The following is a 27,929-nucleotide window of genomic DNA, read 5'->3' on the forward strand; positions in this document are numbered from 1 at the left end:
GCCCATCACCTGCCCAATACCATCCCTACAGTGATCATGGTGGGGGCAGCATCATGTCTGGGGGAAACCAGGCACTGCTCATCACCTGCCCAATACCATCCCTACAGTCATCATGGTGGGGGCAGCATCATGTCTGGAGGAAACCAGATACTGCCCATCACCTGCCCCAATACCATCTCTACAGTGAAGCATTGTGGGAGCAGGTTCATGCTGTGGTGACAGGGACTGATCAGGGTGGAGGGAAAGCTGAATAGAGTCGAGTACAGTGATATTCTTTATGACAGTCTGATCCAGAGCGGTCTGGATTCAGACTAAGCTGGTAATAATTTATAAGGTTATAATTTATCATTTTATATTTTAATTGGGTTATAGTTTATCTGCTCTCATATTTTTATTAGGTATAATGAATCCGCTGTTATATTTATACACTGTATAACTATACACCAGGCCATGTAGAGTCCTATTAGCCTCCATTATCCCCGCCCACTGAACTCCTCAGATCACGTGACTGCATGGACGACCCGAACGCAGAAGAGTTCAAGCACGCCGGAAGTCACGTGTGTCTCACCTTGGAGACGGCAGCGTACGCGTCTCTCTTTGACGCGCTTACCCGGAAGTTGTTTTTGTTCGCCCTCTGACGTGGCACGGTGTGATTGGCTGACGGCCGCTCAGAGGGCTCTCTGGGAGCTGCGGGTGGGAGTCCGCCGGAGAATCGGATACTAGAAGGATGAGGCTCCCCGGAGATTAGGACACTCCGAAATCCGAGAGGAGACACCGGGTCCTTCACGGACTGAGCGCTGTGCACCGTGACGTGCGGGAGAGAGAGACAGCCGGGGTGAGAGAACAGGGACATCAAGGGGGGAAGGGATCCGGAGGGAAGAGACACCTAGAAAATAACATGGAGAGGACATAGAAAAGTATATATATAGAGAGGGAGAAAGTCAGTATATAGCAAGGATAGAGAGAGTGTGTCTGGAGAAAGATAACAGTGTATGACAAGAGAGAAAGAGATGTCTGTGATGGGGAAAATAGAAAGGCGGTGTATGAGAGTGAGAGAGACGACGTATGATGGAGAGAGAGACGACGTATGATGGAGAGAGAGACGACGTATGATGGAGAGAGAGACGACGTATGATGGAGAGAGAGACGACGTATGATGGAGAGAGAGACGACGTATGATGGAGAGAGAGACGACGTATGATGGAGAGAGAGACGACGTATGATGGAGTGAGAGACGACGTATGATGGAGAGAGAGACGACGTATGATGGAGAGAGAGACGACGTATGATGGAGAGAGAGACGACGTATGATGGAGAGAGAGACGACGTATGATGGAGAGAGAGAGACGACGTATGATGGAGAGAGAGACGACGTATGATGGAGAGAGAGACGACGTATGATGGAGAGAGAGACGACGTATGATGGAGAGAGAGACGACGTATGATGGAGAGAGGGAGACGGCGTATGATGGGGAGAGGGAGACGGCGTATGATGGGGAGAGGGAGACGGCGTATGATGGGGAGAGGGAGACGGCGTATGATGGGGAGAGGGAGACGGCGTATGATGGGGAGAGGGAGACGGCGTATGATATGGAGAGGGAGACGGCGTATGATATGGGGAGGGAGACGGCGTATGATATGGGGAGGGAGACGGCGTATGATATGGGGAGGGAGACGGCGTATGATATGGGGAGGGAGACGGCGTATGATATGGGGAGGGAGACGGCGTATGATATGGGGAGAGAGACGACGTATGATGGGGAGAGAGACGACGTATGATGGGGAGAGAGACGACGTATGATGGGGAGAGAGACGACGTATGATGGGGAGAGAGACGACGTATGATGGGGAGAGAGACGACGTATGATGGGGAGAGAGACGACGTATGATGGGGAGAGAGACGACGTATGATGGGGAGAGAGACGACGTATGATGGGGAGAGAGACGACGTATGATGGGGAGAGAGACGACGTATGATGGGGAGAGAGACGACGTATGATGGGGAGAGAGACGACGTATGATGGGGAGAGAGACGACGTATGATGGGGAGAGAGACGACGTATGATGGGGAGAGAGACGACGTATGATGGGGAGAGAGACGACGTATGATGGGGAGAGAGACGACGTATGATGGGGAGAGAGACGACGTATGATGGGGAGAGAGACGACGTATGATGGGGAGAGAGACGACGTATGATGGGGAGAGAGACGACGTATGATGGGGAGAGAGACGACGTATGATGGGGAGAGAGACGACGTATGATGGGGAGAGAGACGACGTATGATGGGGAGAGAGACGACGTATGATGGGGAGAGAGACGACGTATGATGGGGAGAGAGACGACGTATGATGGGGAGAGAGACGACGTATGATGGGGAGAGAGACGACGTATGATGGGGAGAGAGACGACGTATGATGGGGAGAGAGACGACGTATGATGGGGAGAGAGACGACGTATGATGGGGAGAGAGACGACGTATGATGGGGAGAGAGACGACGTATGATGGGGAGAGAGACGACGTATGATGGGGAGAGAGACGACGTATGATGGGGAGAGAGACGACGTATGATGGGGAGAGAGACGACGTATGATGGGGAGAGAGACGACGTATGATGGGGAGAGAGACGGCGTATGATGGGGAGAGAGACGGCGTATGATGGGGAGAGAGACGGCGTATGATGGGGAGAGAGACGACGTATGATGGGGAGAGAGACGACGTATGATGGGGAGAGAGACGACGTATGATGGGGAGAGAGACGACGTATGATGGGGAGAGAGACGGCGTATGATGGGGAGAGAGACGGCGTATGATGGGGAGAGAGACGGCGTATGATGGGGAGAGGGAGACGGCGTATGATGGGGAGAGGGAGACGGCGTATGATGGGGAGAGGGAGACGGCGTATGATGGGGAGAGGGAGACGGCGTATGATGGGGAGAGGGAGACGGCGTATGATGGGGAGGGAGACGGCGTATGATGGGGAGGGAGACGGCGTATGATGGGGAGGGAGACGGCGTATGATGGGGAGAGAGACGACGTATGATGGGGAGAGAGACGACGTATGATGGGGAGGGAGACGACGTATGATGGGGAGGGAGACGACGTATGATGGGGAGAGAGACGACGTATGATGGCGAGAGAGACGACGTATGATGGGGAGAGAGACGACGTATGATGGGGAGAGAGACGACGTATGATGGCGAGAGAGACGACGTATGATGGCGAGAGAGACGACGTATGATGGGGAGATGGAGGGAGACGGCGTATGATGAGAGACAGTGTGTAATAGGGAGAGGAATATGATGACGTATGACAGCAAACTAGTGACAGTGTATGATGGATAAAGAGCGATAACATGAGTGAGAAATTAGAGATGTCACATGACAACGCAAGAGTGACAGTGTATGATAGGTAGAGAGAGACAAAATTTGACATTGAGAAAGAATGAGAGTTTATAATTGGGAGAGAAGAGACAACATAACGAGAGAGAGAGAGAGAGTGTGTGAGATGGAGAGAGGACATACAGTGGGGCAAAAAAGTATTTAGTCAGCCACCAATTGTGAAAGTTTTCCCACTTATAAAGATGAGAGAGGCTGTAATTATCATCATAGGTTATAACCTCAACTATGAGAGACAGAATTAGAAAAAAAATACATAAAATCACATTGTCTGATTTTTTTAAAGAATTTATTTGCAAATTATGGTGGAAAATTTGTATTTGGTCACCTACAGACAAGCAAGATTTCTGGCTCTCACAGACCTGTAACTTCTTCTTTAAGAGTCTCCTCTGTCCTCCACTCGTTACCTGTATTAATGGCTCCTGTTTTAACTTATCAGTATAAAAGACACCTGTCCACAACCTCAAACCCTATAGAAAACTTTTGGAGGGAGTTGAAAGTCCGTGTTGCCCAGCGACTGCCCCAAAACATCACTGCTCTAGAGGAGATCTGCATGGGGGAATGGGCCAAAAAAAACATTGTGAAGACTTACAGAAAACGTTTTACCTCTGTCATTGCCAACAAAGGGGATATAACGAAGTATTGATATGAACTTTTGTTACTGACCAAATACTTATTTTCCACCATCATTTGCAAATAGATTCTTTAAAAATCAGACAATGTGATTTTATGGATTTTTTTTCTCATTCTGTCTCTTAGTTGAGGTTATAACCTATGATGAAAATTAGGGATCGGCCGATAATCACGATTTTGGGCATTATCGGTATCGGCTATTACCTTGCCGATAATGCCCCGCCCCCGGTTGGTGGGTGAACCGGTCCGGGCTGTCCTTCTCCGGCGGTCCTCTTCTCCACTCCGGGCAGGCTCCGGCCTAGTACGCTGCATAGACGCTGCTACGCCGTGACGTCAGGTGCGTCGCTTCGCACGGGTGTCACTGCGCAGCGACGTCCATGCAGCGTACTAGGCCGGAGCCTGCCCGGAGTGGAGAAGATGACCGCCGGAGAAGGACAGCCCGGACCGGTTCACCCTCCTCCCGGAATGCCGCCGGACACTACAGGAAGGAAGGATGGCCCGGACCACCCTGACAGGTAGGGGGAGAGAAGCGGGTGACGGCGGCGGTCTATGGCACCGCAAAAGCCACTGCAGTGCATTGATTTAAAGCGCCCGCTTTAAATCAATGATCTGCAACGGTGTCGGGGGGGGATAAATAGCCGATAACTTATACCGGAATATCGGTATAAGTTATCGGCTATCGGCCCTAACCTCCACCGATTATCGGTATTGGCCCTAAAAAAACGATATCGGTCGATCCCTAATGAAAATTACAGACCGCTCTATTCTTTTTAAGTGGGAGAACTTGCACAATTGGTGGCTGACTAAATACTTTTTTACCCCACTGCATGACAATGAGAGAGAGAGGGTGTATGATGGATTGAGGCGACAGGCATCATATGTCCCAACTGGTGAAGGTGATAGGAGAGCAATGGTATATAGAGGGATAGGCAGGAAGATGTTGTAGCCAAGACAGTGTATAATGATACAAGACCACATATAAAGCAGAGAAATGGGACCACGTATGATGAGATAAGAGGAGATGATGTGCAGAGGAGACAGTGTCCGACAGGGTGTCCAAACATAGTTGTCCTAGTGCAGCCTACATACAGACCTAGACAAAATTGTTGGTAGTTTTCAACAGAAAAGCCCATAACGCTCCCTGAAATAACTTAAAACCGAAAGTAATAAAGAAGAAATGTTTACTAGAAATGAAGGGCTGGGGGAGGAAGGGTCTCATCACAGCACTTGTTGTATTACTGCATCTGCTGTATATTGCTATGAGTTGCAGCTTCTGAGGAGGGTCTGAGCTTGCTGGCGGGATCGGAGGTGATGTCATCCTGTAGCCCCACTGTAGACACTGACCTCCTTTCTGTACATTATTGCATGTTATTGGCCTGTTGTCACATGACCCAGCTACAGTAATGAAATGTATGGCTGCAGCTGAGCTGGGAAGAAACAGATCATAGTTTTTTATGGCTAATGTAATTTCACATATATTATAGTACAGTGGTCCCTCAACATACGATGGTAATCCGTTCCAATTGGAACATCGTTTGTTGAAACCATCGTATGTTGAGGGATCCGTGCAATGTAAAGTATAGGACAGGGGTCTACAACCTGCGGACCTCCAGATGTTGCAAAACTACAACACCCAGCATGCAACATCTGGAGGTCCGCAGGTTGAAGACCACTGGTATTGGAGGTTATACTCACCTGTCCCCGCCGCTCCGGACCGTCACTGCTGGTCACCGCTGCCCTGGATGTCGCCTTCCATCGCTGTCGCCGCGTCCCCGGGGTGTCTACAACGCTCCGGCAAGGCCTCTGCTTCCCCGGCATCCTCGCTCTCCGTCGCCGCCATCACGTCGCTACGCACACCGCTCCTATTGGATGACGGGGCGGCGTGCGCGGCGACGTGATGACGACGATGGAGAGCGCCGACAATGCAGGGGATCCCGAAGAGGACGCGCCGGAGCCCCGAGGACAGGTAAGTGATCGTCAGCGGACCACACGGGCCACCGTAAACGGCTATCCGGTGGCAGCTGAAGCAGTCTGCGCTGCTGGATAGCCATTTATGCGATGGCCCCGACATACAAAAGCATCGTATGTTGATGCTGCCTCTGAGAGACCATCGTATGTTGAAATGATTGTATGTCGGGGCCATTGTAGGTCGGGGGGGGGGGGGTCGCTGTGTGTGTGTGTATATATATCAGTTTACCCATTTACGTTTGCTGTTTTTTTTTGTTTATTATTTTCTATTCGGGCTGTTGTATTTCCCGTGTTGTACATTCAAGTAATAGTTATTAGGTCAGGATAGTGAGATGTTTGGTTTCAGTAATAGAAAGTGTCATCGTATTTGTATCTGTGACCAATTTTGGTGGCAGCCCAGCCCCTACCCCTGTGTTTGAGTAATATGGTGCTGAGGAAACATAAATAACTGATGCTTACCTAGCCCCGGTTTCCATAGGTCTGCTGCAGATCCCGTTCTCCCGTGTCTTCTGTGCTTCCTTCTTCAGAGAAAAGCAGCTGTTGCAGGACCTTCCCGCACAGCCAGTCACTGGCCTCAGCGGTGACCTGTCTTGGCTAGTGATTGGAAGGTTCTGCAAGTGCAACAAGCTGCTTGTCCGGTAAGAAGGAAGCACAGAAGACACTGGGAGAGGAGAATGGGATCTTCAACAGACCAACAGGGGCCGGGGCTAAGCAAGCATCAGGTTTTTTCATGTTTCTCCTGCTCCCCAGCACCATATTAAGGGGGATGGATATGAAATGAAAGGAATGTGGGATGGGGACATTAAATGGGAGATCCGCCAATGTCGACCCTAGAATGAGCCCCCAGCCTGTGCCTGTGTCCGCTCGTAGCAGCAATCCACTGCTACGAGCAGACACACAGGGATCTGCGGATCTGTAGTAAATTGTGCGCATATACGCAGTGTACTCCCAGACACAGCGGCATCTCCACTGCTCCCTGGACAAGGCCGAGAGCGGCTGCAATGTCTGAAGGTAAATTGTGCATGTTGCACAGTTTACTACAGATCCGCAGATCCCTGTGTGTCTGCTCATACAGTGGATTGCTGCTACCAGCAGACACAGGCACAGGAAGGGGGCTCACTATAGGGTCGATCATTGGCAGATCTGCATTGTAAAATACGCTGCGGATCTGTTATGTGTGACCCTACGCTAAAAGGATGTTTTATGTTTTAAAGGGTTATTATCGTTAAAAAAAAATTTTTACATGCTGCCCAGATATGAGACCTGCTTTGATTGCATCGGGTCTCTGTTCTGAGACCTGCTGTGATTGCTAGTTATAAGCCCGAAGAAGTATCCACCCTTTCCATCAGCTGGCTGGGGAGTTGTGTGATACTGTGCACTTCCCTGGCTTATAACTAGCAATCACAACGGATGTCAGGAGTGAGACCCTGTTGCGATCCCAACTTTTGACATGTCTAGCCAGCATGTCAAGTTTATTATTATTTTTTTTTTAATTACAGTAACCCTTTAACGCTTTACCATCTCCAGAAAGTAATTAGCTGAGTATCCGGCGTTGCCCGGTTTTTCCTTCCTAATTCTTGTTGGGGAGGAAAATAAACAAAGGAGGAAGCTTTTGACTTCATATATTGTTGTCATATCACGTCCCCATATCTCAACCTCATATCCCGTCCTCCTGTCCCATCCCTGTGCCCCGTCCTCGTATCCTGTCCTCTGGTGGGACTGATTTGTGATGAAGATATTGTAAGCTGAAAATAGAAAGGGACGTGGCTTTGTGGGACTGGGCATGATTTGATAGCCAGACCGATGCGCAAAAAGGGTAGAGAATAAAAGGGTTGGAGTTTAAACAATGGGCGTGTCTTTGTGACATGGGGTGTGGCTTGCAAGCCGGACTGACACATTCACCAGGAGTTGCAGACTGGAGCTTGTGGAGTAAGGTACTGGAAGTCCCATAGACTTACATGATACAAAACCTCATCTTTTATATAAGGGTGTAGTTAAGGGGTAATTTAATCATATATTTTTATTTGACATATAAGTAACATGCGACCAGGTATTATTGAAATATCTCCAGCCGTTTGGAAGTTATGCAGTAACAAATTATGTCCCATAGATTTGTATAAGACTTTAAACAAAAACCCCGACCCTGGCAAATGGGGGTGAGTAAGGGTTAAATGACCTATTCTATGTTTGTTGTTGACATATAAGTAACATGTGACCAAGTTTCATGTTAATATCTTTAGCCGTCTGGAAGTGATGCTGGAACATATATATATACATACATACATACATACACACACACACCCCCATAATATATAGTAAATTTGAGTAGCCGAATTAGTCCAGTGATGCAAATCATAAAATGTTGCAGTATCCTGTAATAACCTTTTTTATTAGACTAACAGAATTTTGTAGAGAAGCTTTCGGGATTCCTCCCTTCATCAAGTCAAAAGAAAATCTAAGCTCACAAGCAGAAGACACAGGTTACATCTCACAAATATGCAGGGGTTAAGACAATAGATGTGGAGAATTCACACTAAGATGGGCCATAAATTGACCAGCTATAGGAACACTCCCTTTTTCTCATCCTTATCTATTTAGTCTATGTTCCTATAGCTGGACAATTTATGGCCTATCTTAGTGTGAATATATATATATATAATGTGTGTGTATAAATATATATACGCGCACACACAGTTGTCTAACTGTGGCCTTTCCAGCTTCAGCAGTGGGCATGATGGGAGTTTTGCCCCAGCTCGAGATACACACATTTGGTAACACGGCTCTAGGATATGTCATAATATTTTCTGATGGAAAAAGCCCCGTCATCTCATCTCTATATAGGGGATATGAAGCCCTATATCTGGAAAATGGACTTCAGCTGCTTAAAAAATATATTAAGAAAGAAACTAATAGAATTGTGTACACAATTAAAATTGACATCTCTGTCCATTTTAAGAACTGTCCAGGGTAGAAGAAAATCCCCATAACAAACACATGCTGTTCTGGACAGTTCCTAAAATGGACAGAGATGTCAGCAGAGAGCACTGTGTTCCAAAAAGAGAAGAATTTCCTCTGTAGTATTCAGCAGTTAATATGTACTGGAAGGATTTAAGATTTTTTGATAGAAGTAATTTACAAATCTGTTTAACTTTCTGGCACCAGTTCATAAAAAAAAAAAATAAAAAAAAAAAGTTTTCAACTGGAGTACCCTTTTAAATACCCTGGTCCAGATTCTTTTTCGCAGGGCAGACTTGGACCGACAGTCTTCAAATTGTCAGATTTATCTAAGGGTCCGGTAAATCTTCAGACTGGTTTATGTTTTTCACTAACTTTTACTAGCGTAACAGAATATTGTGTTTTTTCTCGCTAACTTTCTATGACTAATACGGTCAGGTCAAGGGGGAAAGGATATGTTATCTTCTTGGTACATGTGTGTTATCTAATTGTTTACTCACTATTAAATCCTTTTGTTCCGTAGGTTGGGGGGAGAAGAGAAGACTCTCTAAGATGAGTAAGACGCCTCCGATTCGTCCTGGAATCACTTTTGAGGTTGGCGCTCGGTTGGAAGCGCAGGACTACCTGCAGAAATGGTACTGGAAGTTTTGTTATTCACATTTATAGATGTTGCTGTTTTAAATTTTATGTGTTGGTGTTGGGAGAGCCTGCGAGGGGGGCACGTGAGAGGCAGCTGGGGGGGTGATCGGTCTGCTGTCTGAGCAGAGTGCAGGCTGGATACACTCGGAAGTTGGGTGAAGCAAAGTAACAGTGCCTTTGGTACAAGAGCAGAACGCTCACCCACGCAAGGGTCTCACGTCCGAGTGACGTCAGAGTTAAAACTTTTGCATATTCATCACGTGGGCGGGTGGTGAATATTGATGAGGCAGGGGAGCTCGACCAGCCGTCTCCCCGCCTCCATTGTGCACAGCACCGCAATAACAATACATGATGAAACAAGGATAACTCTGCAATCACTACACTAATTAAAGTAAGTGACCACTGTTTTTTATTCTGTTCACCCGCACTATTACCCAGTAAATTTGGTTTACCTTTTTCCTTTAAGTAGTTCTGTTTTCCTTTACATATTTTTAGGTAAAAAAAAAAAGCATTTAACTTCTGACAGGAGTGATCGAAAAACCTGGGAGCCCTGCTTCCTCTACCCACCCATTTAGAAATTCTTTAAAGGGGTACTCCGCCGGAAAACACTTATTTTTTTAAATCAACTGGTGCCAGAAAGTTAAACAGATTTGTAAATTACTTCTATTTAAAAATCTTAATCCTTCCAGTACTTATGAGCTGCTGTATGCTACACATGAAGTTATTTTCTTTTTTAATTTCTTTCCAGTCTGACCACAGTGCTCTCTGCTGACACCTCTGTCCATGCCAGGAATTGTCCAGAGCAGGAGAGGTTTGCTATGGGCATTTGCTCCTACTATCGACAGTTCCTGAGACAGACAGACAGAGGCGTCAGCAGAGAGCACTGTGTTCAGACAGAAAAGAAATTCAAAAAAAAAATAACTTCCTGTGGAACATACAGCAGCTGATAAGTACTGGAAGGATTAAGATTTTTAAATAGAAGCAATTTACAAATCTGTTTAACTTTCTGGCACCAGTTGATTTAAAAAAAAAAAAAAAATAATAATTTTTCCGTTGGAGTACCCTTTTTATGCTCTTTTTCCTCTACCCACTCATAGAGAGAGCCTGTGAACTCTGCTTCCCCATCTACTCATAGAGAAAGTGTAGTAGCGGTGCACAAAGCAGATATAACAAGGTACACAATAAGATGCACATTCTCAATCTGAAGAAGGGGTGTGATACCCCGAAACGTGTTATTGCCTGTATCTTTTATCCAATAAAGGCGACTACTTGATTCCACATCTTGCATTGGTGGCGATTTTTTTTTCTCGGGTTTCCTGAGCGCCTGTTTAAAGGGGTATTCCGGGTTTATACATCTTATTTTAGGAGATAAGATGTATGATTGCAGGGGGTCCCACCGCTAGGGACCCCAGTGATCTCGGTGCAGCTCCCGGCATTCTGTGCCGGGCGCTGCTTCCGAGATGGGGACGTGACGTCACGGCCATGCCCCCTAGTGAAGTCACGCCCCCTCCATTCATGTCCATGGGAGGGGGCGTGACGGCCGTCACGCCCCCTCCCATGGACATGAATGGAGGGGGCGTGGTGTGACGTCACTAGGGGACGTGACCATGATGTCACGTCCCGTCTCGAAAGCAGCGCCTGGCACAGAATGCCGGGGGCTGCACCGAGATCACGGGGGTCCCTAGCGGCGGAACCCCCTGCGATCGTACATCTTATCCCCTATCCTTTGGCTCGGGGATAAGATGTATCCATTACCATATCCCAATGTGCAGCCTCCAGTGGCTCCAGGAATGGATACATGAACTTTTCTTCATTTCATCACCCCTTTCATATGTGGCCTTTTAAATGTGAAATGGTGATGTCCGGGCATGCTGGGAGTTTTAGTTTTGCAACATCTGGAGGGCCTTAGTTTGGAGTCCACTGTTCTAAATGGATGAGAAGTTGAGCAGTTTTGCATATAATCACCCCCTTCATCTACGCGTGAAATGAAACACTCTGAGTATTTATTTTGTTTATACTTATATAATGCAGCTTAGGCTATTACTAGAGAATAATGTAGAGGTTCTTGTATATGCCTCTTGCTTACCTGATTCAGCTGATTTGGCAGGCATGGGGGTTTTCATCCCTCCTGATTCTATTTCAGAACAGAAATGATTTTCTCATGCTGCCTACATTTCCCATGAATCCTCTTGTTTGCAGAGAAAGGTGTTTAGTCTCATCATTGTAATTCACCTAATGAGACCAACCTAATCGCCTGCCTAGACTTCAGCAACCAGAAGCAGAATCTGCTTAGAACAATAGTAATATTGTGGTACTCTGGAGGGGTAATGGTGTCAGGGGTGTTGCTGAGTGGAAGTGTAGGGTAGTGGTATTAATTTTGTTGTCGTGACGCCAGGGTGCGGTTTCCTTTAGGGTAATGGTCCTACCGCCAACCGTCCCATAAATGGTAGGGAAATATAAAGGAATGTCCACAGCAGATATTGATGAAAACCGGAATAAACTTTACTGCCTATTTTATGCAACAAAACAATACAATACAGTCTTTGTATAGAGGACCGTAGTTCAGGTTCCTCACAGGTTTGCTGGGACTTCTGAGCTTTGTTTGCTAGCCACTGTGCTACTGATTTTAAGATAATTGAGTTGCAGTAGTAACACAGGATTTTAGTAGTTTTGAGCTGGATGACTCACGGTTTAGTGGCTGCGGAAGATAAGGCTTCAGGCCTAGCTTGAATTTATGATTAGATATGAGATGATTAGATGTGCTTGCTTTCATGTACAGGTCTCAAGAGAGAGAATCTAGTGGCTGCAGCCCCTTATATATATATTAAGGGGGTGGAACAAAGCTCATTGGATAGCCAAACCTGTCAGTCCTGACCCATGGAACTCTGGGTATATCACATGACCCAAAGATCCTTAAACCATAGCATATCAGAAATTAAAGGCACATGACCTCTAAGGTCCTATACAGAGGTATCCTAGACTAATTAATCAAATATATACATTAAATATTACAATATTAAGAGGCAATTAGGGGTTAGCCCTTCAGGAGAGTCCATTATCATCAAGGGACTCTGGCTGAGGGGACTCCAGACAAAGGGACAGGACCAAGTCCTGTACCGGGACACCCCAATATGACCTAGCATTACAATTGAGGTGTTTCAAGAAGATTTAAAGCCCTCAGGTTGTGTTTTTGTTGCAATTTTCCAAAGTTGCTATAAAAAAAGATCTCAGAACATACTTTACCACAGAAGTCTCAGGGGCAGGTAGCGCCCCTTCCCATTCTTCCCTAACTAAATCTCGGGGTCCCCGCACTTTGTGACCATATAATAACTCAAAGGGCGAGAAACCTGTAGGCTCTTGGGGTACCTCCCTGTAAGCAAATAACAGATGGGGTAAATACTTTCCCCAGTCTCGGCCCTCCGATTCTACAAATGTTTTTAGCATTTGTTTCAAGGTGCCATTGTTACCGGACACTCTATCCAACCAGTGTAGAGGGTTGTGATCAGTTATGACAGGAAAATCCCTGCCATACAGGTAGGGATGTAATTTTTGCAAAGCCCAGACCACAACTAGACATTCCTTCTCTATGACCGCATAGGCCACTCCCAAATGTCCTGCCAGGGGTGTCTCATGGGCCAACTTCAGCAGCTCTTTCCTGCACTGCCTAGGAACCAATAACAGCCTCTCTCTCTCCTGGGCCCCTAGCATGCCTTTGGAAAGGGACTCCCAGTACAAGATATCATTTTCCCAATATACCCGATGCCCATCTGTGTCAACATCTGTATGCTCAGCACGTTGTCTCAGCCCTTCAAGGGAAGGGTCACTGCGCAGAGCTTCCCTGAAATGCTCATTTCCCTCCCCCCATCTTGGAGCATCAGGGAGCACATTTCCCCCAGGTGAACTAGCATCTCCACCTTCCTCTCCCTCAGTTACAGACATAACAATACAGGCATCATACACAGGGCTATCACTCCTTCCCTCCTCCTCCTTAGGCTCACAGGATTGGGACATATCACTCACTGCTGGTCCCTCATCCTTACATGTCACCAGGGGCACACCAACCCCTCCCCCTAGCCCATCTCCACTAGGTTTTGGCATTGGCAATTCATTGTCACCACATTTTACAATACACCCCATTTCACTTTTGGAAAACATTACTGGTTCAGTCACAGGTAAACATTTATCAATCCCCTGCACTCCCTCCCAGTTACCATATCTCGCAGTGTCTCCCAAAGTCTCGCACAGTACCTCTGAATGAACAGGGCTCTCTCCTAGCCCTTCCGGTGTGCAGGTAGTGTCCTTTGGAGCATAATGACAGAGCATCCGACCCAAATCATTCCCCAGCAGAACATTAACAGGGATGTCCTCAGAGACCTCCACCTCCCGCAAACCCTTGCCTGTACCCCAATCCAGGTACACACGGGCCATGGGCACAGCAGGCCGCACACCTCCAATTCCTTTTAAAGCCATGGTTCTTCCAGGGATGATGTCCTCTGTATCCACCACTTCAGGCCGCACCAAGGTAAAGGAGGCTCCAGAATCTCGCGAACCCACTGTAACCCGGACACCAGAAGAACGGCTGTGTGTCCTCCAGCTACTGGTGGAGAATTATTTTTGTTGGGGCAAGTGGCACTCAGGTGCCCAATATTGTTGCATCTGTAACATTGGCAGGTGTCCCCCTGACCCAATGTGGCTCCTGTTGCTTTTGGGAATGATGGCAAGAATTTCCCGGCTGACCTGGTGGTGCTTTGTGGTTGTGTGGCTCCCCTCCAGGTACTTGCCCCAGCTTGTGCAGATCCACGCTTTGCTGCTGGCGCCCAGTTGTTGGCAAAGTCATCTCGTAGTTCTGCTGCTTCCATGGCTGTCTTGGGCTTGTGGTCCAAAATCCACTCTCTGGCTTCAAAGCTCCATGTTTGGAGAAACTGATCCAGGACCATCAAGTCCTCCAGGGCCTCATAGGTAGTGACTTGTAGGCCCCCAGTCCACAGCCTGAATGCAGTCCTTAGCTGACCTACATGTTCAGTGCAGCTTTCTGTGGCACTTTGTTGCAAAGTCCGAAACTTTTTCCGATAAGTCTCTGGAGTCAGATTAAAACTTTTTAGCAGGGCAGATTTTATTGCCTCATAGTCCTGGTCACTCTCAGAGGGAAGCGAAGCAAACACATCCAGAGCTTTCCCTCACAGCCGTGGGGTTAGATATCGTCCCCACTGTTCCTTAGGTAGATGGAACTGCTGGCAAACCTTTTCAAATCCCCTCAGGAACACCTCCAGATCACCATCTTTCTCCAACATGGGGAAATGTTTGTGGTCTCCTTGATCCTGCACATCACTCCGTGCGGATAAAGCATCCCCTCTCAGCCTTAGAACCTCCAGTTCATGCCTTCGCTGGGCCTTTCTTTCTGTTGCCTCTCTCTCTGCGGCTCGTGCCTGGGCCTCTCTCTCTGCAGCTTGTATCTGTGCCTCTCTTTCTGTGGCTCGTGCCTGGGCCTCTCTCTCTGGGCCTCTCTCTCTGTGGCTCGTGCCTCTCTCTCTCTGCAGTTTGGTACTGGAGAAGCAGTTGTAGTTTCATATTGGCATTCACATTCCCAATGTGTTGTAAGGAAGTCCGCATATAAGAGTCCAAGGCATCATGTGGAGTACTGTCCTGATGGGGAGTAATGTTATATTCCCCAGGAGATATCAGTCCTTGGATGGCAGTTCCAGCTGTAGGACTTTGTCTCATGTCACTCAGCTCTTCTGCACGGGGATCATACTCCACAAGATCAGCAATAAGTTGTTCCTTGTTCTTTCCTGCAGTAGGGATGTCCTTTTCTTGGCACATTAGCTCCAGTGCAGGCTTGGACTGCTTGTGATATGCCTCCATATTTCCGAGATGAGACAGAGGAGGTAAAACAGGAGATGGGGAGGACAGAACTGTCTTGCACTCTTTTTGTATGTCTTTTAAACCAGCACTGAGCTCTGTCTTTGGGATTTACACACAAGAATATGTATGCAATTTCTTTTTAGTGCTAAGATTTCCTTACAGGTAAAATCCAGCAAGCACTAAAAATCTCTAAAGATATCCCACCGCTGCCACCAGTTGTCACGATCACACCCTATCAGTCCAGCCAAGACATTAGAGAGAGTGTGATGGTGCAAGGGTTAAAGCCGCCAGACCTCTGGGTATCCACTACTAGTCCCAGCAAGTCACCAAATTAACCCTTATATAAACGTGTTTTACCAGAGCTGCCTTCAGAAAGGTGAGCTCATATATTTAGAGATCAAAGACCAGAGCTGATTAATTAAACATTTAATCTGATAAAAGGTATCACAGTGCTGACTATATAAAAATACAGGAACAAATGACATAGAGGTACAAAAATATATAAAAGACTTTAGCAAGACAAGTTCATAAAACAAAAGATGAAGTTCTTACAGCATGATGATATAGCAGTCCATGAGTGAGTGAGAGTCCATCTGTTCTTAGGATGATCTTGTCAGCTTGTGGCACAGCCTTGAACAACCAACTTTTAGTCTAGCATTGTTTAAATATCCTATCTGCTTTCTTGGGAGGGAGACTCCATTCCCCCCTCCCCTCTTATCCCACCAGGTGGGGCATCTCTCTTCCTGACCACTTATCTGTTTGATTATATGATGGGACCAGAGTGCACGACTTCAAAGGAGATGTAAACAAACAGACAGACCCCCAATAAAATGCAATACACAAAACACAGTCTGAATGATCTCTCACCCATGTCTTGGATAAGACATTACACAGTTACAATTATGATACACATATAGGATTTTAATAATCAGGCCTTGGGCCTGACAACCCCTTTAAGCGCTGGGATTTTCTGTGGGTCAGGCTGGGGATCACATGGCCCAGTTACAGAAATGAGACCCAAGGATCCAGCTGTGCTGGAATAGAACAGATGATGTTGTAGGAATAGTGATGGGGAGTTTGCATGATATGGGTGAAAAAAAAAACCTGACGTGCCTCTTTAAATGTAAAGCAGTTGTTTATTGGCTTCTAGATGGCAGAGATTTTCAGGCTTCTGTTCTGGTAAACATATGGTGATGTGTGTATTTAGACATAGGCATGAATGGCATATATATTAAAAGGGTACTCCGCTGCTCAATGTTTGGTACAATCTGTTCCGAACGCTCTAGTTGGCGCCGGGAGCTCGTGATGTCATAGCCCCGTCCCCTCATGACATCACGCCCCCCACCGCCCCCTCCCATAGGCTTGCATTGAGGGGGCAGGGTGTGACTTCATGACAGGGCGGGGCTATGACCCCACGAGCTCCCGGCACCGACTCCAGCGTTCGAAACCGATTGTACCAAACACTGCAGTGGAAACCTTTTTTTTTTTTTTTTTAAATCAACTGGTGCCAGAAAGTTAAACAGATTTGTAAATGACTTCTATTATAAAATCTTAATCCTTTCAGTACTTTTTAGGGGCTATATACTAGAGAAGAAATGCTTTTCTTTTTGGATTTCTCTGATGTCACGACCACAGTGCTCTCTGCTGACCTCTGCTGTCCATTTTTGGAACTGTCCAGAGCAGGAGAAAATCCCCATAGCAAACATATGCTGCTCTGGACAGTTACTAAAATGGACAGCAGAGGTCAGCAGAGAGCACTGTGGTCGTGACATCAGAGAAATCCAAAAAGAAAAGCATTTCCTCTGTAGTATACAGCCCCTAAAAAGTACTGGAAGGATAAAAAATTTTTAATAGAAGTAATTTACAAATCTGTTTAACTCTCTGGCACCAGTTGATTAAAAAAAAAAAAAAGTTTTCCACGGGAGTACCCCTTTAACCCTGCACATCTTTATCTTTTATTAGGATGTTTTCTGTGTCGGAGTCAGATTTCTAGGCATAGAAATGAATATTTTATACATTTTATTTTTAATAAACTATTACTCTGTGATACAAGATTGCATAAACTTGCCCATGGTCCATGATCGTATAGTGCTGCCTGCCATTTTTACAATGTGCCAGGTATGTGTAATGTATGTTTTCTGTATTTTTTCCTGTCGTGTGTTTTTTATTAAATTTTTTTAATTCTATAATTCAAATTATATTTATTTGTGTTTGACAGATCGTGAGTATTGTAACAAACGATGAAATGAGAAAGTGCTTCAATTATTGTAGTAGTTTAACTGTTTTATGTGTTTTTTTGTGTTTGGTTTTGTTGGTAAATGCGTCCATATGCCGCCCTCTGCTGTGTGATAAGGGTATAGATTACAGTTTAGTGCTGAAAGATGTTTCCGGATGATTAGATTTTAGATAAAGGAATTTATTTCTTCCTCCACTTGTGCATGTAGCAATACAGTGGTCCCTCAAGTTACAATATTAATTGGTTCCAGGACGACCATTGTATGTTGAAACCATCGTATGTTGAGACCAGAACTCTATGGAAAACTGGTAATTAGTTCTGAAGCCACCAAAATGTCATCCAGAAATAGGAAAAAGTGAGGATTAAAGAAAAATAAGTAGATAACTAATATAGATAAAGCAAATCCTTACATATAAAAGTAAGAAAGATCTGCTGGGAGCTGTAAATCACTGTCTAGGTCAGTGTTTCCCAACAAGGGTGCCTCCAGCTATTGCAAAACTACAACTCCCAGCATGCCCGGACAGCCAAAGGCTGTCCGGGCATGCTGGGAGTTGTAGTTTTGCAACAGCTGGGGGCACCCTGCTTGGGAAACACTTGTCTATGTAGAGGAAAGGAGCTTCTTCGGGGTCCTGTACAGTACACGGTGTCCTAAAAAAAGTAACATGGAGCCGCCCTCACCTGGTGTCTGAAGGAGCAGGTAACCCTGGTACAGGTAAAGAGTACAGAATATGTAATACCTCCCTGTACTGTAGGGGGCGCTACCAGACACCAGTCAGTGCATACACTTCAGTAATACAGGGGTTTTACCAGTAAATTGCCCAATCTGATTGGTCGGTTCTTCCAGCCATTGACCCGTTTCACAGATCTGGACTGTCTGTACATTGTATGTTGAGTCTGGTTTCAAGTTACAATGGTCCAGAAAAGACCATTGTATGTTGAAACTATTGTATGTTGATGCCATTGTAAGTTGAGGGATCACTGTAATGAATATAGAAAATCTGGAAATGTATCTGTTGGGTTTTCACATTTAACCCCATCAGTTCACATGAGTCTCCCAGCTGCTGATATAATAGTGACCGATCACTGTGATATAAAGGAATAATTCTCATCCTACAGAAGAATCACTTGGGGCAGATTTACTATTTTTAAATATGCCAAAATTCAGACCCAATCAACCATTGATGCCCAGCGTGCAACTCATCCGCTGCAACCATTATATTGGCAAGATCAGAAGCGTTAAACTGTACAAAACAAGTTCCCCGATCCAATCCTCGGCCCTTTCATGGTCCCTGTCATTTCAATCAACTTCTCTCCATGTGGTAGCTTATGTGATTTTGAATATATTTGTAAATAAGTGAATTTACCACAAAAAAATGTCTTTTTTTAAAACAAACCTAAAATCTGGGGCAGTGTGTCCGATTTTGTCTCATTTCCCTGAATTCTGATATCTACTGCCTGTTGTAAGGAAAATACTAGCAGCAGGGAGACCAAGATGGAATACAAGAAGTGTGTCTGGGGCTTAGATAGTTTTATGTATAGGAGAGAGGAAAAAAGCCTGTGCTGTTTAGCATGAATCTGTTAGCCTGTCTGCATCCTCCAGAGAATCTACAATGTGCCTGAAAGGTTAATCAAGGCTTCCCTCTCATCTCTGACTAGCCATAAAGTTCTAGGCATTGGTTCCTTGTGTAAATACTTTGTTCCTACTACTGTATGTACAAAGAGCTGCCTCCCAAATGTAATCACCCCCTGCCTCGTACCATTTAGTCTGCAGACTTGTCATATTCAGTAGCAGCAGTTCAGTGCTTAGTTTAGCCCCTTCCTCGCTGTGCTTGTGCTGTTCTTTGCCATTCTGCTTACATAACACCTTGCAAACCCAGTGCATTACTAATCCCCTCTCCCCCCCCACATGCCATTTAAAGTAGTGTACTTTAGTAATATCCAGTAGTAGTGGCTTTTTGTGATTGGACATGCAAGTAATGGAAAGAAAGTACCTGTGTGAGTACTACTGGCAAATTACCACTTATCGGTCTGAGAATCTAACAAAACAATAATATAATTGTTTTTCTTTTTAAATATTTTAAAATGACAGGTATGTTTTTAAGGGAAACTGAAAGCCGATTCACCTGCGCTAATCTGTATATACAGGTAGTTCGGGTGATTTTGTTTCTATCGCTTCTTACCTGGTAGAAAGCAGTTTAGGAGGTATTCGTCTGTATGTGCAAAGCTTTCTCCCTATATGAATGCGATATCAGGCATTTAACTGTTTTTAACATTTAAGCCCCCTTCCGTCGGCTTGCATTGAGGGGCGGAGCATGACTTCACATGCCGCCGGCCCTGCGTTCGAGCATAATCAGACCCGGAGCGAACACGCTCCGGGGACTGATTACTAACGGGGTGCTGCGTGCATGATCACGGGCGTCCCCAGCTGCGGGACTCCCGCGATCAGGCATCTTATCCCCTATCCTTTGGATAGGGGATAAGATGTCTAAGCACCGGAGAACCCCTTTAAGGAGGCAGGGTTTTTCCATTTTTGGGCATTTTCATTTTTTCCTCATCACCTTCTTAAAATCATAACTCTTTCAATTTTGCATCTAAAAATCCATATGATTGCTTATTTTTTGCGCCACCAATTCTACTTTGCAGTGACATTAGTCATTTTATCAAAATATCCACGGCGAAACGGAAAAAAAATCATTGTGCAAAATTATTATTTTTTTTTTATTCCATTTTGTAACTTTTGACGGCCTCCGTTTCTACGTAGTGCATTTTTCTGTAAAAATGACATCTTATCTTTATTCTGTAGGTCCATACGGTTAAAATGATACCCTACTTATATAGGTTTGATTTTGTCGGACTTCTGGAAAAAATCATAACTACATGCAGGAAAATGTATACATTTAAAATGTTCATCTTCTGACACCTATAGCTTTTTTTTATTTTTCCGCGTACGGAGCGGTATGAGGGCAAATTTTTTGCACCGTGATCTGAAGTTTTTCTCAGTACCATTTTTGTTTTGATTAGACCTTTTGATCGCTTTTTATTCATTTTTTTGTGCTATAAAAAGTGACCAAAAATACGACATTTTGGACTTTGGAATTTTTAGCGTGTACACCATGGACCGTGCTGGTTTAATTAATTATATATTTTTATAATTCGGACTTTTCCGCACGTGGCGATACCACATATGTTTGGTTTTATTTACACCGTTTTTTTTTTTTTTTAAATGGGAAAAGGGGGGGAGGGGCTTTATTTTTGCTATGTCATAGCCCCTTCTAGTGGCTATAATATGCAGTATACTGATTCCTAACATTGATCATCAGCGTAGAACTACATGCGGATGTTCAGTGTTATCGGGGCTTGAGTTTGCCTGCCTAGATCTCAGCCATGGAGAAGTCAATCGCCGATCGGACGCGCCCGAGCCAGGTAACGGACCCTCCACTCGTGGCCTAGCTGATCAGGACATCACCGTGATGGTCGCGGCGTGACCCCGCATTATAGACCGGGATCAAGCGCTGTGCATTCAGGTACGCCCTGCGTCTTTAAGAGGTTATGGACAATGGACGTAAACGTACGTCCTGATGTGGTGGTACTTAACACACCAGGACATATGTTTACATCCTGTACATGACGCGAGCACTGGACCAGTGCTCGCATCATGCACGGCAGGTCCTGGTTGCCAGAGACCCGCTGGTAATGGCGGACATAAGTGATCTCGCTGATGTCCACCATTAACCCTTCAGATGTCATGATCAATGCAGATATCTGCATGTGCGGAAACGCGGGCATTTAAATGGATCACGCAGGGTTTCCGATCATCCAACATGGCAGCCGGAGGTCCCCTCACCTGCTCCGGCCGTCATCCTGGGGTCTTCTTCTCTGGTCTGACATGAGACTATGGGTCTTCTCAGAGGGTCCCTGAGACCCCTATGGATTTTAGGGAGGTGGTACCAATTAGTTTTGAAACAAGCGCGTTGTTGGTCTTGTGCATCCTCGTGTGTATACCCCGCTCCAAGCAATAAAGCAGCAAGTTTTGCAAGAAGCACCCTGGGTGCTGTGTCATTCTTCCTTGATAAGGTATCGTCTGACTACAGACGCTGGCATCGGATGGTCTGCTGTGCGACTCCCATCTGTGGCCGCTATCCTAAGAGGAGCCAAGTTCACATTGAATGTATGGTGGAGTGGTGCTGACTCTACTTTCTACTGATTGTGCTTTGGACTATTTCTTCTATATGTCTGGCACAGCCACCTGAGCAATGGAAGGCTCAAGTATGGATGAAACGACTGCTACAGGTATGAACGCCAATATGGCTAGTGCTCTGGAGGCGGGGAGAGAGGATATAACTACATTCTTTTCAAAATTTAATCTGAACGATGAATTCTCCGTTTTGAGTACTCGGGCATTGGAGAATCGTCTGATATCCCTATCCGAGAAAGAGGGGAAACTGTTCTGGACAATTAATAAATTAAAATCTTATGTCAAAGCAAACCGGGCACCTCGAGGCTTAAGGATATACAAGGATGTCTCTCAATATCAGGAAGATAAGTCTTTTATTGCGAAATGGCAACAAGCACATTTGAAACATGCAATGAATTTGACAAGGCTTTTCCTGGACAGATCTAATTTGGATTATGTGATGGTCCGAACGGACTTGGGGAAAAAGCAAGATCCGAGTTGCGATCTAGTTTGATGGAACTACAATGGACAAATTTCCTATGTAAATTGGATGTATAGTTGATCCCTATACAAAATGAAACAAAGGGACAAAATTGACTATGATTTGGATATGATAATTTCCTGGAATAACCAACAGCAACAATGATCTATCAAAACAAGGAATCAACGGCGGAAGTCCTGATTTCCGAGCCAAAAACCTGACCATTGGACAACAGACTCTGGATCGAATTCGAGTAATACAGATGACTTACGAAGTGGACCTTCTAAACAAGGGGTGCGATATGGTGCAAATCTCACCACTACACCTGGCCCTTTGGGCGACGGAAGCGCTGGGGCGGATGACGTAAAAGATCATTCCCTAACAGGGACTGGAGCACAAAAAGGAAACAGGTCTCCTGGAGGCAGTAAGAGATGCTGTGTCACATGACTCCGGGACAGCGGAACAGGTCAGTCTACCTTCGGGTGACAATGTGGTTAATATCTCCAGTGTTGCATTTCCAGATTTGTGTTCATCACTACTGAAGAAGGTTTTAATTATTGCACCATTAGCAAGTTTGATGAAGTGAATTTTGAAATTGAAGACAGAAAACAGGCAGAGGCCGCAGGTCTTTTATTCCAATCCAGCAGGCATAACGGTGGCTACAGGCGGGGGAGTGGCATAGGAGGCGGGGAACTCCGGGACAAGTTGTTTCGTGCGACTTAGCGCACTTCTTCTAAGCGCAAAATCATTTGTGTGTGTGTGTGTGCTCCAAGCATTAAAGCAGCACGTTTTGCAAGAAGCGCCCTGGGCGCCGTGTCATTCTTCCTTGATAAGGTATCGTGCATTCATCTGACCACAGGCCCTGGCACCGGACGGTCTCCTGTGCCACTCCCCATCTGTGGCCGCTATCCTAAGAGGAGCCAAGTTCACATTGAATGTATGGTGGAGTGGTGCTGACTCTTTCTACTGATTGTGCAATATCCATGTTATGATCTAGAAACATTTTTTTTATGAGAATTGATCAAAAAGTCAATACTACACAAAAGTGGTAAAAACAGCGCACAGAGCAAAAAAAACTAAAAAAGATCATGCTGGTCATTTAAATAAAATAAAAAAAAATTAAAATCCTGGCTCCTAGATTAAAAAATATAAAAAACTATAATAAAAAAATTAAAAATTGTCAAGCCCTGTTATATTTAGTAGTTCGGGTGCTGAACACTGCAACGCTACTCTCTTCTCTGTGTTGCTATAGTTTGCTACAATAGATCATTGCAGGCTAAAATTTGTCAGGATCTGACTGTTTGTCTAGATGGGATATCATTGTAACAGACCTTAGCTGTGGGAAGTATCAGGTCTTTTCAGGGTTTTTTTTTTTTATCTAAAAGTAAGAAGAAGAGAAAAAAAAAAGGTCTGTAAGCAGATATTTCGAAAATAGTGAGGAATTCTACAGCAAAGTTTTATTAGAGTTCCAGGACAGGAATCTGACAGCCTGTTCACCCACACTAGATATAATAGAAACTTTTCAGATACAGAAAGGGAGTCAACATGATAAAAGAGGAGAGTATGTATACAGTGATCCCTCAACTTACAATGGCCTCAACATACAATAGTTTCAACATACAGTGGTCTTTTCTGGACCATTGTAAGTTGAAACCAGACTCAACATACAATGACAATCTGGACCAAAACAGTCCCGATCTGTGAAACTTGTCAATGGCCAAGAGAAGTGACCAATCAGAATGGGCAATTTACTGGTAAAACACCTGTATTACTGAAGCGTATGCACTGACTGATGTCTGGTAGTGCCCCCTACAGTACAGAGAGGTATTACATGTTCTGTACACTTTACCTGTACCAGGGTTACCTGCTCCTTTTGGACTCCATGTTACTTTTTTTAGGACATTGTGTGTACTGTACAGGACCCCAAAGAAGCTCCTGTCTTCTACATAGACCAGTGTTTCCCAAGCAGGGTGCCCCCAGCTGTTGTGAAACTACAACTACCAGCATGCCCAGACAGCCTTTGCCGGTCCGGGCATGCTGGGAGTTGTAGTTTCTGAACAGCTCAAGGCACCCTGGTTTTTAGTATACAGTTATTATTAATTCACCTGCCAGGCGCCCGGAACTGTATGTTCCAGTCCTAGGGCAATAAACATAGCCGGTGTGAGGTGAAAAATTCACCGGCGGTCATGAGGCTGCTGCGGGTGGGGAGCGGGTAGTCAGCGCTGTACCGCACCGCCGCAGCCTCTGTACTTACCACTGACTTCCCGCTCTCGCCCGCAGCAGCCTCGGGCGTATATTCGCCGTATAAGACGCACCAACTTTTCCCCCCACGTTTTGGGGAAGAAAAAGTGCGTCTTATACGGCGAAAAATACGGTATACCTCAACTATGAGAGACAGAATGAGAAAAAAAAATCCATAAAATCACATTGTCTGATTTTTAAAGAATTTATTTGCAAATTATAGTGGAAAATTTGTATTTGGTCACCTACAAACAAGCAAGATTTCTGGCTCTCACAGACCTGTAACTTCTTCTTTAAGAGTCTCCTCTATCCTCCACTCGTTACCTGTATTAATGGCTCCTGTTTGAACTTGTTATCAGTATAAAAGACACCTGTCCACAACCTCAAACAGTCACACTCCAAACTCCACTATGGCCAAGACCAAAGAGCTGTTGAAGGACACCAGAAACAAAATTGTAGACCTGCACCAGGCTGGGAAGACTGAATCTGTAATAGGCAAGCAGCTTGGTGTGAAGAAATCAACTGTGGGAGCAATTAGTAGAAAATGGAAGACATACAAGACCACTGATAATCTCCCTCGATCTGGGGCTCCACACAAGATCTCACCCCCTGGTGTCAAAATGATCACAAGATGGTGAGAAAAAATTCCAGAACCACACGGGGGGACCTAGTGATTGACCTGCAGAGAGCTGGGACCAAAGTAACAAAGGCTACCATCAGTAACACTACACCACCAGGAAACCTCAACCCAAATTTTGAGTGAAATCCAAGTGACTTCGTAAGAAGCATTTCAAGGTCCTGGAGTGGCTAAGCCAGTCTCCAGATGTCAATCCCATAGAAAACCTTTGGAGGGAGTTAAGTCTGTGTTTCCCAGCAACAGACCCAAAACATCACTGCTCTAGAGGAGATCTGCATGGAGGAATGGGCCAAAATACCAGCAACAGTGTTTGAAAACCTTGTGAAGACTTACAGAAAACATTTGACCTCTGTCATTGCCAACAAAGGGGATATAACAAAGTATTGAGATAAACCTTTGTTATTGAACAAATACTTATTTTCCACCATAATTCGCAAATAATTTCTTAAAAATCAGACAAATGTGATTTTATGGATTTTTTTTTCTCATTATGTCTCTCTTAGTTGAGGTTATAACCTATGATGAAAATTACAGCCTCTCATCTTTTAAAGTGGGAGAACTTGCACAATTGATGGCTGACTAGTTTTTTGCCCCACTGTATAGAGGACATAGTGTTATATATAGAGAACATCATTTTAAATTAGAGGGGCAAAGGTTTCTGCAGGAATATCAGTGAGTAGTGGAAGCATAGAATAGCCTTCCTGCAGAAGTGGTAGCTGCAAATACAGTGAAGGAGTTTAAGCATGCATGGGATAAGCGTAAGGCTATCCTTCGTATAAGATAGGGATAGATATAAGGTTTTCCTTTATATAAGATAGGGATAGGCATAAAACCATTCTACATATAAGATAGGGATAGGCATAAGGCTATCCTTCATTTAAGATAGGGATACGCATAAGGCTATCCTTCATTTAAGATAGGGATAGGCATAAGGCTATCCTTCATATGAGAGGAATAGGCATTAGGCTATCCTTAATATAAGATTGGGATGGGTATAAGGCTAAGCTTCATATAAGACATAGATAGATATAAGGCTATCCTTCATGCAAGACAGAGATAGGTATAAGGCTATCCTTCATACAAGACAGGGATAGGCATAAGGCTATCCTTCATACATGACAGGGATAGGCATAAGACTATCCTTCATACAAGACAGGGATAGGCATAAGGCTATCCTTCATACAAGACAGGGATAGGCATAAGGCTATCCTTCATACAAGACAGGGATAGGCATAAGGCTATGCTTCATACAAGACAGGGATGGGCATAAGGCTATCCTTCATACAAGACAGGGATAGGCATAAGGCTACCCTTCATACAAGACAGGGATAGGCATAAGGCTACCCTTCATACAAGACAGGGATAGGCATAAGGCTATGCTTCATACAAGACAGGGATAGGCATAAGGCTATCCTTCATACAAGACAGGGATAGGCATAAGGCTATCCTTCTTATAACACATGGATAGGCATAAGGCTATCCTTCATATACAGTGGGGATCAAAAGTTTTTGGGCACCCCAGGTAAAAATTTGTATTAATGTGCATAACGAAGCCAAGGAAAGATGGAATGCTATCCCTCAAACTTAACAACAACATCCATAGTTTCAAATGTGGCCTAAAAACACATCTCTTCAGACAGGCCTATAACATTCTTTAATTGGCCTCAACATATCCTCAACATATCCCCACACCTCTTGTTTGAATAGTTATTGCGTAATCTTATGTCTGATACTTGTTTTTGTTTGTACCCCATAATTGTAAGCGCTGCGGAATCTGTAGGTGCTATATAAATAAATAAAATTACAGATTAAACATTCTTATAATATGTCAACAAAAGTCAGATTTTTATTTCCATCATTTACACTTTCAAAATAACAGAAAACAAAAAAAATGGTGTCTGCAAAAGTTTGGACTCCCTGCAGAGTTAATATCTTGTACTGCCCCCTTTGGAAAGTATCACAGCTTGTAAACGCTTTTTGTAGCCAGCCAAGAGTCTTTCAATTCTTGTTTGAGGTATCTTTGCCCATTCTTCCTTACAAAAGTCTTCCAGTTCTTTGAGATTTCTTGGCTGTCTGTCACGCACTGCTCTTTTAAGGTCTATCCATAGATTTTCAATTGTGTTGAGGTCAGGAGAATGTGAAGGCCATGACAAAACCTTCAGTTTACGACTCTTGATGTAATCCCCCGTGGATTTCGAGGTGTGTTTAACTTCCTCTCTTTAACTTCAGCTTTTTCACAGATGGCATCAAGTTAGCATCCAAAATTTGCTGAAATTTTATTGAATACATTTTTCCTTTTACTCGTGAGATGTTCCCTGTGCCACTGGCTGCAATACAACCCCAAAGCATGATTGATCCACCCCCATGCTTAACAATTGGACAGAGGTTCTTTTCATTAAATTCTGTTCCCCTTCTTCTCCAAACGTACCTTTGCTCATTCCGGCCAGAAAATTAAATTTTAACCTCATCGGTCCACAGAACTTGTTTCCAAAATGCATCAGGCTTATCTATATGTTTATTTGCTAAGTACAAACACAGATTTTTGTGTTGAGGACGTAGAAGAGGTTTTCTTCTGATGACTCTTCCATGAAGACCATATTTGTACAAGTATCTCTTTGTAGTGGAATAGTGTACCACAACTCCAGTGTCTGCCAGATCTTTCTGGAGGGATTGTGCAGTCAAATGGCGGGTTTGAATTGTTTTTC

At 44.8% G+C, this 27,929-nt stretch overlaps 1 protein-coding gene across 4 annotated transcripts in view; it reads left to right on the forward strand.

The window, feature by feature from the left end:
• The first annotated feature begins 588 nt into the window (after window positions 1-588).
• Window positions 589-27,929, forward strand: part of PHF20L1 (PHD finger protein 20 like 1) — a 117,310-nt gene continuing 89,969 nt past the window's right edge. For 2 of the 4 annotated variants that reach the window (XM_056522791.1, XM_056522792.1), the window contains exons 1-2: window positions 590-835; window positions 9,478-9,589. In XM_056522791.1, the coding sequence (XP_056378766.1) occupies window positions 9,507-9,589 (83 nt within the window). In that variant the 5' untranslated portion in view covers window positions 590-835; window positions 9,478-9,506. Of the gene's footprint in view, window positions 836-9,477; window positions 9,590-27,929 lie in introns of all 4 variants that reach the window. The other 2 variants (XM_056522790.1, XM_056522793.1) reach the window with 2 other exon arrangements.

Source organism: Hyla sarda, chromosome 5 (genome assembly GCF_029499605.1).
Source record: "Hyla sarda isolate aHylSar1 chromosome 5, aHylSar1.hap1, whole genome shotgun sequence".
In the NCBI taxonomy this organism is placed as follows: Eukaryota; Metazoa; Chordata; class Amphibia; order Anura; family Hylidae; genus Hyla; species Hyla sarda.